Consider the following 14509-nt stretch of genomic DNA (forward strand, 5'->3'; position numbering starts at 1 on the left):
TTGGGGGCGGGGCCCCAAGGGCTTCTGCCTCCGCGGAGGCTGTTTCTCCAGGAATCACCTAACATTAGGACCTGTAACCAACCAAGGCTTCCACTTTCCCGAGATCTAGATCTTCCCACCAAGATCTATAACTGATCACCAGCCATTTAAACTAGACCGTAAACGGCAAAGGATGCAAATAGGCATTTCACAGGTAAAATAAAAAGATGCAAACAGCAAACAATTGATTACAGACTCAACTTTTCTCGTGAAGAAATGTAAACCAAATTCACAGATACCTTTTACACCTCTCAGACTGGAGAAGATGAAACAACTTTGACATAATCAGATGGGCCCCAGTCCACTGTTGGGGAAGTAGTGTAATTTGGTGCAGCCTTTTTGGAGTACAATTTGGCGAACTACCAAAATTTGAAACATAATTGTTCTTTGACTCAGCAATTCTAATTTATTTTATGGATGTATGACCATAGCTAAAGAAATATTGGCACAAAGATATTAACTTACAATTGAGGTATAACTTATGGTAAGCTTCACCCATTTAATCTAAAGTTCTATGAGTTTTGACAAATGCATACAGTTATGTAATTACCAGCCACTACAATCAGAATATGGAAGTTTCGTCATGGACCCCAAATTCCCTAGTGCTCTTTGTAGTTAACCCCTTCCCTAACCCTATTGCTGGCAACCACTTAGTTTTTTGTTCCTGTAATTTTGCCCATTCCAGACTGTCATATTGATGGAAGCAAACACCCTGTGGCTTTTTGAATCAGGTTTCTTTCAGCTTAGCATCATGCAGTTGCTATTCATTCATGTTCTGTGTATCTGTTGTTTGTTCCTTTATGTTGCTAATAGTGAGAGATGAAGCCGGCTGGGCTTCTGGGTTGGTTGGGGACTTGGAGAACTTTTCTGTCTAGCTAAAGGATTGTAAACACACCAATCAGTGCTCTGTGTCTAGCTAAAGGATTGTAAATGCACCAATCAGTGCTCTGTGTCTAGCTAAAGGATTGTAAATGCACCAATCAGCACTCTGTAAAAATGCACCAATCAGCACTCTATGTCTAGCTAAAGGCTTGGAAATGCACCAATCAGCACTCTGTAAAAATGCACCAATCAGCACTCTATGTCTAGCTAAAGGTTTGTAAACACACCAATCAGCACTCTGTGAAAACGGACCAATCAGTGCTCTGTAAAATGGACCAATCAGCTCTCTGTAAAATGGACCAATCAGCAGGATGTGGGTGGGGCCAAATAAGGGAATAAAAGCTGGCCCCTGGAACCAGCAGCAGGAACCTGCTGGGGCCCCCTTTCACTTTGTGGGGGGTTTGTTCTTTCACTCTTTGCAGTAAATCTTGTGGCTGCTCACTCTTTGGGTCTGCAATACTTTTATGAGCTGTAACAGTCACCACAGAGGTCTGCAGCTTCACTCCCGAAGCCAGTGAGACCACGAACCCACCGGGAGGAAGAAACTCTGGACACATCTGAACAGCTGAAGGAACAAACTCAGGACACACATCTTTAAGAACTGTAACACTCACGGCGAGGGTCCGTGGCTTCATTCTTGAAATCAGGGAGACCAAGAACCCACCGGAAGGAACCAATTCTGGAACCAATTCTGGACACAATAGTCCATTGTATGGATGTACAGTCGTATATTTATGCATTTCCTATGTGTATTTATCCATTTCCTACTTGAGGCACATTCGGATGGGTTCTTTCCGGTTGTTGGCTGTTATTAATGAAACTGGTATAAATATGCAGGTATAGTTTTTGTGTGTGTGTGTGTGTGAATATGTTTTCGTTTCCTGGGTAAATATGAATGAGATTGTGGAGTCATATGGTAAGTATATGTTTAACTGTAAGAAACTGCCAAGCAGTTTTGAAAAGTGATGATTTTGCACTGTCACTGGCAGTATGAGTGTTAAAGTTGCTTCCAACTTTGTCAGCACTTGGTATTGTCAGTTTTCTAAAAAATTAATTTTTGTCATTTAAATAGGTGTGTAGTGGTATCTCATTGTGATTTTTATTTCATTTTTTTGAGAAGTAATAATGATTAACATCTCTTCATGTGCTCTTTTGACATCCATACATCATCTTGGGTGATGTGTATGTCTAAATCCTTTGTTTTCTTGTTAGTGAGTCTTGATACTTGTTTATATATTCATGATATGCGTCCTTTGTCAGATATGTGTCAGATACCCAAAGACTCCTAGTCTTTGGGTTTTGTTTTCCTTGTCTTAACATCTTTTGAAGAGTACAAGTTTTACATTTTGATGCCTTCCAATTTATCAATATTTTCTTTTATGAATCATGCCTTTGATGATGTATGTAAGAAATTTTTGCCTAACCCACAGTCACATGTATTTTTTAGAAATTTTATGGTTTTGGCCAGGCCTGGTGGCTCACCCCTATAATCCCAGCAGTTTGAGAGGCTGAGGCAGGCAGATCACTTGAGGTCAGGGATTCGAGGCCAGCCTGGCCAACATGGTGAAACCCCGTCTTTACTACAAATACAATAACAGCAATGACAAAAAGAAAATTTTGTAGTGTTAAGTTTTACTTTAGATCTGTGATACATCTTGAGCAAGTTTTAGAATTGCTTTTAATAGCAAATATTCTACATACCACCAAAGTTAACTGATTAAAAAAGTGCTACACGTATGGGATATTATGCTGTTGTTTGAAAGCATGACGTATATCTATAAATGGTGATATAGAAAAATATATGAAATAGATTGTTAATTGTGAAAAAGCAAGTTGCAAAGCACCATGCCGTTTGCATGTGTTTGCATTGGGGAGGAGTCGGTGGGTATAAAGGATAGAAGGTTTGCATATGCCTAAAAAAGTGAGACTTGCAAGTCTCTATTAACACTAATTCTTGGGGTAAGCTGAATTTTGACTTAAAACATTTTTTATGTTCACCTGTATTATTTGATGTTTTTCTGCATGGGCAAGTATTCCTTACACAATACACAAATATATAAAGGAAAAAAATTGACCATACATAAATAATTTTTAGACATAAAAATAATGAAAATAAATTCGTCCCACTCTTTAAAGGCTTGCTATTCATAATGACTCAACAGAGGAGGATTCATTTTCTTTTGATTCTTTTATTCATCTCAAAATACCAAATTATAGCAGCCATATGTCTCCATGTTGGCTTTAATTCATCTATGTTGATTGCATTTCTCACAAGCCTGTATGAAAAACTTTAAATTAATCTTATTTGAAATGAATATTACAAAAAGTTGGCACTTGTTACAATTTAGGATCTGGTCACATGTCTAATCTGTCTATTCAATCAAGTATCGTGAAGTAAATACGATTCTATTTTGAAGTGTTTTAATGTCATAAGAAAATGCTCATTATGTAGTGGCGAGAAACACGTTAGTCCAATTTTGTTGAAAAACACGTAGAGTAAAAATGGGAAAGAGATGTACCAATAGTGTTTAGCTCAGGGTGGTGGGACATTGGGTGATTTTTAATTTATTTTCAAATACCTTTTAGTACATTCTAGAGATCTTTCTATAATAAATGAATTCTTTAGTTATAAATACAAGATATAGTTAATAGCAAAACAGAAAATAAGATAAGCAAGGGTACAAGAACATCCAGGAACCCACCAATCCAGAACCCACTACTCTTACTTCCTTGATGTGTCATCATCTTTCAGGTCCCCTTGTGTATATTCCTTTAATTAGAGAAATTGGACTTTTTAAAGTGGGATTGTCGACAATTCGTATGTCTTTCTCTATTTTTTTGATATGTGCATTTCATTTTAAAATCTTTACCCAGTTTTCTATTAGAATTTTTTTTTCTTACTGATTGGTAAGAGCTCTATAAATATGTGAATGTATTACACTTTTGTATGTCATCTATGTTGCATTTATTTTCCCCAGTTTCTCAGTTTCCTTTTAATTTCACTTAAGAGTTCTTTTTCATGTTTGAGACTCAAGAGCATTAATTATTATGTAGCCACATCTGTTATTTTCCTTTTTGATTTATGCTCTTAGTGTCATGCTTACTAAGTCATTAATTCTATGATTATGAAATTTATCTTTATGTTTATCAATTTATGTTCCTTCCAGTCTGTTGGAGATTTCATATTTTTTATTACTTATAAAATTAGTTTTTACTTTCATTAAAGTATTATATTTAACTATTGTTTGGCTTTATCAATTTCTGGACAGTCTCTTTGATTTCCTATGATAACAGATTACATTTATGTTACTACTCGCTTCCTTTTGTGCACTCCTTCTTGCGTATGCTCAGTATAATTAAGGCATAATATTTGGTTAAGTCAACATTCAATGCTTACATAATTATAACTATTTACATATTGTTTGATTGCTTTTTTTCTTGTACAGGGCTTTATTTTTCTTCTGGAATTTCTATGTGGCAGTTACAATTTCTTTCCAAATGCTTAAATACATCTGTAAGATCCAATTTTAATACCCTTTATCCATCCCTTTTTCTAGATGGCCAAATTCATAAGATAGTCTGTTACTGCATCCCCACCTACCTCAGGAACTGCATTTTATTTAATTTATTATTTTCAGGAGTGAATCTAATAGAACAGACCTATTTCTAAAGCAGAATGAAAGATTTGTGGAGCCCTTTAGCTGATCCAGGTCATTGTTGGTTCCTTGTGCCTCTGCCTTTATTGACATGTATTATGCGGCTCTGCGCATGCTTGCATCTCATTGCTCCCTCTGCAAGCAGCAATAAGTCTCCCTTGACAGGCTGCTTAGGGCGTTTACAAGACATTTGGCCTTTTGGTGACTTATGCTTTTTGGTTGTGATGTGAGGGGCCAGGGTGATTCATCATCCCACAATAATAATGTCAGTGCTTTCCTGAGTGAGCCCAAACCCTTTTGCAGAGTTTGAATAATGTTGAGATCAATGCCTTTTTCATTTGCTGAGATGGGAAGAGCTGACCTCCTGGTCTCTTAAGCATAAGCTTTGGCACATTGAATGGTTGGAAGCCAAGCCATAACATCGCTCTGTGTACCTAGGTGAAGCCTCAGGTTGTTTGTATTTGTGCTTTCTCCTGTGTCCACAGCTTCTCTGGACCCTGCCTCTGCTGTTCAACAAGCAAAAGAAAGATGAGTCATTTCATAGGATAAGAAAAGAACATTGTTGGGTAGAAGCAATTGCCTTTTTCATTCTGTTATGGTTGAATGTATAATTGGTAGGAATTTAGGACAGGATTTGTTGGAAGGCACCCATTCACATGCAAAGCCGAGTATGAGAGGGCAAAAGCTGGAATTCTCTCTCTCTTCCCGTTTGACTCAGCATGCGTGTTGCCCCAGTGTCACAGGACAGAGCTGGAATGGTCTTGGTAGGCCACACGGTTTGGAAGGATCAATGTGCAGCATCGCTCACTGTGTCTGTAGCTTATGCCACCCCTCCTAGTATTTCCTGCTTCCGGAAATAGCACTAGATATAGAACAGCCAGGGTGGTGAGAGGCCTGTGGATAATATCACATGAAAAATAGTTAAATAGATTGGTAATGTGTAGCCAGATAATGAAAATCTGTCCTCTAATGAGGGAAGTAGATTTTGTTCTCTTGCTTCAGAGGGTAGAAATAGAATTATGGGTTTTAGAAGGAGAGAGTTGATAAAATGAGAGCAGTGCTTAGGTACTCCATGAAAATGCAGCACCACAGGGGAGAGAAGAAATCAGAGCTGAGAAGGAAGAAGGCTGAGCTAGAGTAGGCAAGGCTACAAAAAAAGAAGGCAAAACTGAAAGAAAGTAGCAAGGGGACTTTGGGAGGCCGAGGCGGCAGATCACATGAGGTCACCCGTCTCTACTTACACACACACACACACACACACACACACACACACACACACAAACACAAGCTGGGTGTGGTGGCGGGCTCCTATAATCCCAGCTACTTGGGAGGCTGAGGTAGGGAGAATTGCTTGAACCTGGGCGGCAGAGGTTGCGGGGAGCCAAGATCGCGCCACTGTCCCCATCCAGCCTGGGTGACAGAGTGAGACTCATTTTCAAAAATTAAAGTAGCAGGAGGGACTTAGCAATCACTAAGATGAAGTGGATCTTGCTTGAGAGACAGCGATGCCCCTGAATGTTCCCTCGGGGAAGACCAGGGACACAGGAAGTGTTTCTTCCTGGAGGCCCAGGAAGCAACCGAGATGGCATTCACTTCTGCATTCTCTTTTAGCCGTATTCAGTATCTAACATCCTGGGCAGTATATTTTATGTATACTGTGGCATAAGATTTAACAATCCGTGTACACAAGATATCTTTTGGTGAAGCTGGGGAACCCTTAAGTGTGACTTCAGTAGCAACATAATCTTTAAAACAAAGCCTCTGAGTAATTGGATATTAACACTAACTAATGAAAGATTTAAATATCCAAGTCGCTTGGTATTAAATATTTTATTTGTTGTCCCAGGATTTCAATGGATATTATAAAGGGAAACCTAGATGGAATTTCAAAACCAGCTTCAAATTCAAGAATACGCCCTGGGAGCAGAAGTTCAAATGCGTCTTTGGAGGTGCTCTCAACAGAACCAGCATCCTGCAAGGTAATTTACTGTTTAGAAAAGATTTAAACTCCTTCCCCTAACTTCTCAGCAGTTGATGAAACTAAGGTGGTTTTAATATCCCATTTTAAATTTTCTCCTTAGACAGTGTGTTCGGGGAGCACTTGCAGATTTCTTGGGTTTAATCTAGATTAATATGAGAAAAACTCTACTCCATTCCTTCCCTCTCTCTCTCTCCTCCCTCTGCTCCTCCCCTCCCTCCCACTTTCCTTTTTTTCCTTTCTTTTTTTGGAGTGTGGTTTATTTCTCTACATTGTACTTTGTTAAAACTTGTGCATTGACTCTTTTTTTCTTTATAAGGAAGTTTTGTATTCTAACATCTAATATGCCACCATTGACTTTGACTAAAAACACTTACTTAAAAAGGTTCAGTATTTAAAAAAAATGGTTTAGTAAAGGTCATGTGATGTATATTTGGTAGGTATATTGTATTAGTCCTTTCTCACATTGCTGTAAAATAACTACCTGAGACGGAGTAGTTTATAAAGAAAGGAGGTTTGCATGGTTCCACAGGCTGTACAGGAAGCATGACTGGGGAGGCCTCAGGAAACTTACAATCATGGCAGAAGGTGAAGGGGAAGCCGGCACATCCTACATGGCTGGAGCAGAGGAGAGAGAGAAAGTGAAGGAGGAGGTACTACACACTTTCAAACAACCAAATTTCGTGAGAACGCTATCACAATAACAGCAATGATTCAGTCACCTACCACCAGGCCCCTCCTCCAACACTGGGAATTACAATTCGACATGAGATTTGGGTGGGGACACAGAGCCAAACCCTGTTAGGTATTATCTGGCTGTGACCTTTTTTTTTTTTCTTTAGCTGTCCCTTTTTTTTCCCTTAAAATATCTAGACTTGATTTTTTTTATTTAAAGCATTAGTTTTCTCATTTATTTCTTTTAAGGTGTTAGGAAATGAATAATTTGAACATTATAATGAAAAAAATTTTTGCAAGTTAATGAATTCATACTCTTTTTTTAATCTGTAGACTAGCTTCTCCATTATGGAACTCTTAGAGTTTTGTCTGTCATGATGTGGTTCAGGAGTAGCACTCTAGGTATTTCAAGCAGAGAGGGATTGAATATAAGAGTTAAAGCCTGGGCAACATTACGAGACCCTAACTCTACAAAAAATTAAAAAAAATAGCGGGACATGGTGGCACATGCCTGTAGTCCCAGCTACTCAGGAGGCTGAGGCAAGAGGATAGCTTGATTTCAGGAGTTGAAGGCTGCAGTGAGCTACGATTGTGCCACTGCACTGCAGCCTAGGTGACAAAGTGAGACTGTGTTCCCCCTCCACCTCCCCCACTGCAAAGAAGAGTTTAGTTCCTCGAAATCAACAGAAGACCTCAAAGTCAACAGACGACCAGCAAGAAAGGGAGTCCAGGGAGGGGCTTCCCCTGGATTATGGGTTCTTAGGTCACGCCACCAGAGCTGTAATCCAGAGTTCAGAAAGTTGCTGCTGCTGCTTCCGCCACTGCCCCAAGTCCCTCAGAACCACAAAGCTGGTGACTAGACATGCAGAGATGGCTGCCTTTGATATTTTTCTGCCAGCTTCCTATCAGAAACTTAGGAAGATGCTTCTACCTCACATGTGCTTTCTAAATCTTGTGCAGGTTCATCTAATCAGATTATCCTAACATATGTCCAGAACCCTAGCTGTAAGTGACTTTGCATAAAATGCAGTTTTGTTTCATCTAGTCCTGCATCACTACTATATGGTGTGTTAACTCTTACAGCTTTGTAATAATTACTGATATCTGTTAGTGGCTTTTCCATATTATTTTTTTTTCAGGACTGTCTTAACTATCCTTGGCTTTTTGCTCTTCTATATGTATTTTTTTTTTTTTTTTGAGTCTCACTATTTTGCCCAGGCCGGAATACAATGGTGTGATCTAGGCTCACTGCAACCTCTGCCTCCTGGGTTCAAGTGATTTTCCTGTCTCGGCCTCCTGAATAGCTGGGGCTACAGGCACAAACCAATAGACCCACTTAATTTTTCTATTTTTGGTAGATATGGGATTTCACCATGTTGGCCAGGCTAGTCTTGAACTCCTGACCTCAGGCGATCCACATGCCTCAGCCTCCCAGAGTGTTGGGATTATAGGCGTGAGCCACCGCGCCTGGACTATATGTACTTTAGATCAGTTTTTTAAGTTCTGAAAAATCCGGTTGGGGTTTTGATTGAAATTGCTTTCACTTTACAGATTAATTTGGGGAGAATTTCTAACTTTGTGATATTAAATCTTCTGATGTATTAATATTGTATCTCAATTGATCTATTAACTTTTAGTTATTGGTTAAAAAATTCACATACAATAAAATTCACTTTTTGTTGTACAGTTTTGGCAAACAGATTGAGTGATATAACTACCATTACAATCAAGATATAGAACAGTTTGTTCCATCATCCCTCAAAACATTTTTTCATTCTTTTACTTTGTAAATAATCCAATGTCACTCTTAATCCCTTAACATTACTGACCTATTCTCTGTCCCTTTTTTTTTTCCTTTTCCAGAAGGTTGTATAAATGGAATCATACGTATGTAGCTTTTCACACTGGCTTTTATATCCTAGCATACATACATAATACATTTGATATTCATGCATGTTAATACATGTGGCTAATTTCTTTTTAAAAAAATTTTAAATAGAGACGAGGTCTCACTAGGTTGTCCAGATTGCAAATTTTAGAATAGCATAGAATTAGTATTCCTGCTTATTTATTTCTGGGTGACAATTTTTTTTAAGTAGCAACTTCATGATATTAATACTTATACATGTTTTAATACACAGATTAATATTACTTCATTCAAGACTTATTAAAACCAGAATATCAGTGATCACGTAAACTCAGATTTTATTTCAACCTGCTAAGCTACAGGTTAAACTCTAGAATATTTATTAGCCAGTCTGAACTTTGACAATTATATTGAAAGCAGAGTTTTCAAAGTTGTGATTTGTGTTAATCAAGTTCATAGAAAATCAGCAAGGTTCACCTTAGATTGGGGAAGAAAGCTACAAATATATTGTATGCTGACTGCTGATTGCAAATCATTCAACGTCTAGAAAACCTTACATATTGTTTGAATAATAAATCTTGGTGTGCTGGTTAGTTTTATTGCTCAGATTTGTCTTTTATTAAATTCTTACTGAATTTTTTTTTCACAGCAGAAAATGAGCTTAAAATATTAGTGTTTTAGTGACGTGTTTAGTGATAATATATTTCTCATTCTAAAAATTTTGGCTTGTTGTTGCTTATGAATTTTTTTTTTAAAGAGCCAGTGGTTGTACTTTGTGTAAAAATCCCATGGGTTTCAAGTAGGAATCTAAATATTAGGAAGGGGTTTCATGAGGCATTTGTGTTTCCTGCGATTAAGGTAAAGGTATGGAGTAGGGGACGTGGAGCCATGAAAAATGGAGGTGGGGCTGGGCGCGGTGGCTCACGTCTGTAACCCCAGCACTGTGGGAGGCCGAGGTGGGAGGATTGCTTGAGCCCAGGAGTTCGAGACCAGCCTGGCCAACATGGTGAAGCCCCGTCTCTACTAAAAATACAAAAATTAGCCGGGTGTGGTGGTGGGCGCCTGTAATCCCAGCTACTTGGGAGGCTGAGGCAGGAGAATTGCTTGAATCCGGGAGGCGGAGGCTGCAGTGAGCTGAGATCACAACACTGCACTCCAGCCTGGTCAACAGAGCGAGACTCCATCTCAAAGAATAAAAATAGATTGGGCACGGTGGCTCACGCCTGTAATCTCAGCACTTTGGGAGGCCAAGGAGGGTGGATTGCTTGAGCCCAGGAGTTTGAGACCAGCCTAGGCAATGTGGTGAAACCCCATTTCTATTAAAAAATACAAAAATTAGCTGGGTGTGGTGGCATGCACCTGTGGTCCCAGCTAGTTGGGGAGGCTGAGGTGGGAGGATTGCTTGAGCCTAGGAGGTTGAGGCTGCAGTGAGCCGTGATCACGCCACTGCACTCCAGCCTTGGCAACAGAGTGAGACCCTGTCCAAAAGATATATATATATATACACACACACACACCCCCACACATATATATAGAGGTGGGATGTGGTGTTAAGAATGAGGAAGAGAGAAAAATCATACATATAGACCACAGGACAGAAGAGCAAGGGGGTTAGGAATAGAGAGGCCAGTGGGCAATGGGATGGGGAAGACAGTTGGTAGCTAGTAGGGTGGGAAACTGTGGGAATATTTGTGAAATTTGCTTAGTTCTCCAGCTTCACCTTTGTGCCTCATTACCTTCTGCTCTTTCTGAGTTAGGATCATATGAGATGATGGGTGTGAAAGGTCTTGGGGTACCCTGAAGTATACTATCCATCTAGTTCCCTTTTGTGTATTCTTTATTCCCCCATGTGAAACCCAGCCTCAGAGGAAGGTCTGCTAAGTTCATTTATACCAATATAAATGATGGACAGAACTTGTGCAGCTTCTCCCGGAAATGTTAGCATTTTCACAGGACAGAAGGCCTTAAGGATTAACTGGATATTGTGGAATTCCAGGCTTTTTCTGCCTTTGGCAGAAATATGTTTTTGATTAGGGAACCCTGTTTAGCCACCTCCCAGATTACATAAAGTAAACACTATGTTGCTTATTTATAAATGGGGCCTTCACTAGTTTCATTTTCGGCTAGGTCTGTTTTCTGCTCTGTTAATTCATGGCAGTGAAACCTACACCATAGGGTCATTGTGAGGAGTGAATGAGGCAGGCCATGGCTGATAGTAATTCTTCCATAAATGATGGCTGTGATTATTACCACCGAGTCAGCTCAGTTCTGCTGGGTTTATGTCCTGCCTGAGGCAGGGACATCCCCATGCAGGCCTGCATTCCTGGCAGTTTCATTCTCAGCACTGCCCGTCTTCCAACCTGGGGATTCACGAGGGGACTGCAGATTGTGGCGGATGGTTGAGCATGTGGTGCAGAGAGAACACAAAACCTACCGAGGGCTTAGAGCAGATGGGCTGGAGGAGACATTCTGTCTGTTGAGAAGGGAAAGGTGCTCCTTTGAGAAGGGGCTGATTCTCTCTCGGAGGCCTTGTCTCTTTCCCTGGGGCTGTGTTAACTTCTGAAGTGATTTTCATCACAGTTTACCAACCCCAGGGTCTCTGATCCCTGCTTTTCCCTCACCCGGCCACGGAGGTCCTTTTCTGTTCTCTTAGGAAAACACAACTGTGTCAAGTGGTGTTTTCAAAATGAACTTTGCTAAAATGTAAAGGGATACTAAAATGAAATAGAAAAACTGTGAATATCATAGAAATAAATAAATGACCAAAGCACAGGGTTCTGATTAGGAGACTGTCACTAGAAAGCACATCTCAACTCAGACTAACCACTTTTCAACCGTTCTGTAGCCACATGTGGCAAGTGGCTGTCGTATTAGACCTTTAACTGCCCATCCCAGTGTAAGCTCAAGGAGCAGGCCCGGTGTGCCTTATCCCAGAGCCCGGCAGATAGCAGTTCCCTTCAGGACTGATGTAGACTCTTCTCCATTATTGCTAAGGATTGCTGGAGAATGGTGCAAATGTTATTACATGGAATTGTGTAGTTAAATTATGTTTAATTAGAGTGTTATATTTCTAGAATACTTTAATGCTAGTGTATTGCATTTATGTACATTCTCCATCTGCTTCCATTAGTGTCAAAACATTCTAGAAATGTAAAGTTTTAAAAAATACAGTATTTTCAGAAACTGTTTTTTGGAAATTATTTTTAGGTTGATACTGCAAGCAACTTGAACTCTGGTAAAGAGGACCACTCCGAAAGCAGTAATACAGAGAACAGAAGAACTAGTAATGATGATAAGCGTGAAAGCTGCTCTGAGAAAATAAAATTGGCTGAAGAGGGGTCAGATGAAGATCTGGATTTGGTTCAACATCAGATAATCCCTGAGTGTTCAGGTAGGATAATCAGTAGGTGATTGGCTAATGATAATTACAAATGTTAATGATAATTACAAATGTCATATTGAAGGTGTTAGTATTACATGTGTTTTTATCAAGTGAGTAGAAATAATAAACCAAAAAAGACATACACTATTTGTGAGCAAGTAATCACCACTTTTTATTTATAAGAATATTAAGAGCCCTTAAATATACCTATATTAGAAATATAACAAAATATGTTATTTAATAAAATATTGTGGTCATTATACATTAATCAAGTAGGGAGTATTTCTGCATTTTATGATGCAATTTATTGATTTTTTGATGACTAAAATTGTACAATAAAATATATGCTATAATTTGTGGGGATAATCCCACCCAATAACATTTGGATTTTTAAAAAATGACGTTTTTTATAGTGATAAATTAATTCTAGTCAGAATGAATTAGAATAGTGTTTCTCAAAAAGTGGTCTGCAGAGCCATGGGGATATGGTGGGAGATGGTGTCCCTGAGACCCTTGCAGGGGCTCTGCAAGGTGAAAGCTGTTTTCATAGTAATACTGAGATGCTGTTTGCCTTTGTGTTCACCATACTGACATTTGTACTGATGGTATAAAAGGAATGGTGAGCAGAATTCCTGGTGCTTTATCATGAATCTGGACAATGGCACCAAAATGCACTAGTAGTCATTGTATTCTTTGCAACCAGGCACTGACAGGAAAAAGAAATAGCCAGTGTCACCGGCTATGAATCAGTAAAAACTATCAATTTTATGAAATTTTTACCCTTAAATATGCATCTTCTTAACATCCTGTGGGGCAAAATGGGAAATATACATAAAGCAATTATGCTGTATGCCAAAGTTTGAAGGTTGTGTTGAAGAAAAGTACTTTTGTGATGGTTGGAGTTGAGAGCTGAACTGGCCACTTTTGTAATGGAACACCATTTTTACTTGAAAGAATGACTGACAATTATCATTCAGATGGGTATTTGGTAGACTTCTTTTTAAGAAAATAAACATGTTACTTCGAGGATAACTACTGACAGTATTTGTTGCCAATGGTAAAACTTGAGCTTTCGAGTGAAAATTACAGTTTTGGAAAACTGCATATGTCACTGTGAGGTTGATAGCTTTCCAATACTTAGAATTTTCTTATAAAAACTGGTGGCAATATTAACTGATGCCTTTGTGTAATGAAATGTGTTAACAGGTTGAAGGTCTGCATAATTTAGTTAACCACTGTTTTCCAAATGATCAATGTAGGATAAAAGATCCATTCAACATGAAATACAGATTCAGGGATTTTAATGGAACAAATACGTAAAGCTCACTGATTTGATTACAGACTTCACTTAACAGTTAACCTGTAAGAAACCACCCCTGTTAAGTTTTGGTGTAGTATCAAAGAAGACTATCCAATTATCTGAATAGGTATTAAGTTTCTTCTTCCTTTTTTAACCATATATCTGTGTGAGGCCAAATTTTCTGCATATACTTTAGCCAAAACAACAGATTACAATAGGATGACTGTCTTCCTATGAGAATATGAGAATCCAGCTGTGTTCCCTTCATCCAGATATTGCAAATTTGAACAATACCACTCTTCTCACTAATTTTTTGACAATATAGTTATTTGTCATAAAATGTGATACTTATGTTAACATAATTAGTAATAGCATGTTTTTTTATTTTTGAAAGTGAATTAATAAGTAAATATTTACAGTACTTTTCAGTGTTGATTTCTAATATGTTCATTATCAATAGCTATAACCCACATAAGAAAAGTTACTATGGGTTCTCAATAATTTTTTTTTTTTTTTTTTTTTTTTTGAGACGGAGTCTCACTCTTTCGCCCAGGCTATAGTGCAGTGGTGTGATCGCAGCTCACTGCAAGCTCTGCCTCCTGGGTTCATGCCATTCTCCTGCCTCAGTCTCCCAAGTAGCTGAAACTACAGGTGCCTGCCACCACGCTTGGCTAATTTTTTTTGTATTTTTAGTAGAGACGGGGTTTCACTGTGTTAGCCAGCATGATCT

The 14509-nt window shown here is 38.8% G+C and overlaps 1 protein-coding gene across 1 annotated transcript in view; it reads left to right on the forward strand.

Moving 5' to 3' along the window:
* The window catches only part of FSIP1 (fibrous sheath interacting protein 1), a 226422-nt gene that overhangs the window by 32986 nt on the left and 178927 nt on the right, over positions 1–14509 (forward strand). Inside the window, exons 2-3 of the mRNA XM_011989321.1 lie at positions 6424–6556; positions 12305–12488. Coding sequence (XP_011844711.1) covers positions 6431–6556; positions 12305–12488 — 310 coding nt within the window. The 5' untranslated portion in view covers positions 6424–6430. The remainder of the gene's footprint in view (positions 1–6423; positions 6557–12304; positions 12489–14509) is intronic.

Source organism: Mandrillus leucophaeus, unplaced genomic scaffold (assembly GCF_000951045.1).
Source record: "Mandrillus leucophaeus isolate KB7577 unplaced genomic scaffold, Mleu.le_1.0 Scaffold35, whole genome shotgun sequence".
NCBI classification, from domain to species: Eukaryota; Metazoa; Chordata; class Mammalia; order Primates; family Cercopithecidae; genus Mandrillus; species Mandrillus leucophaeus.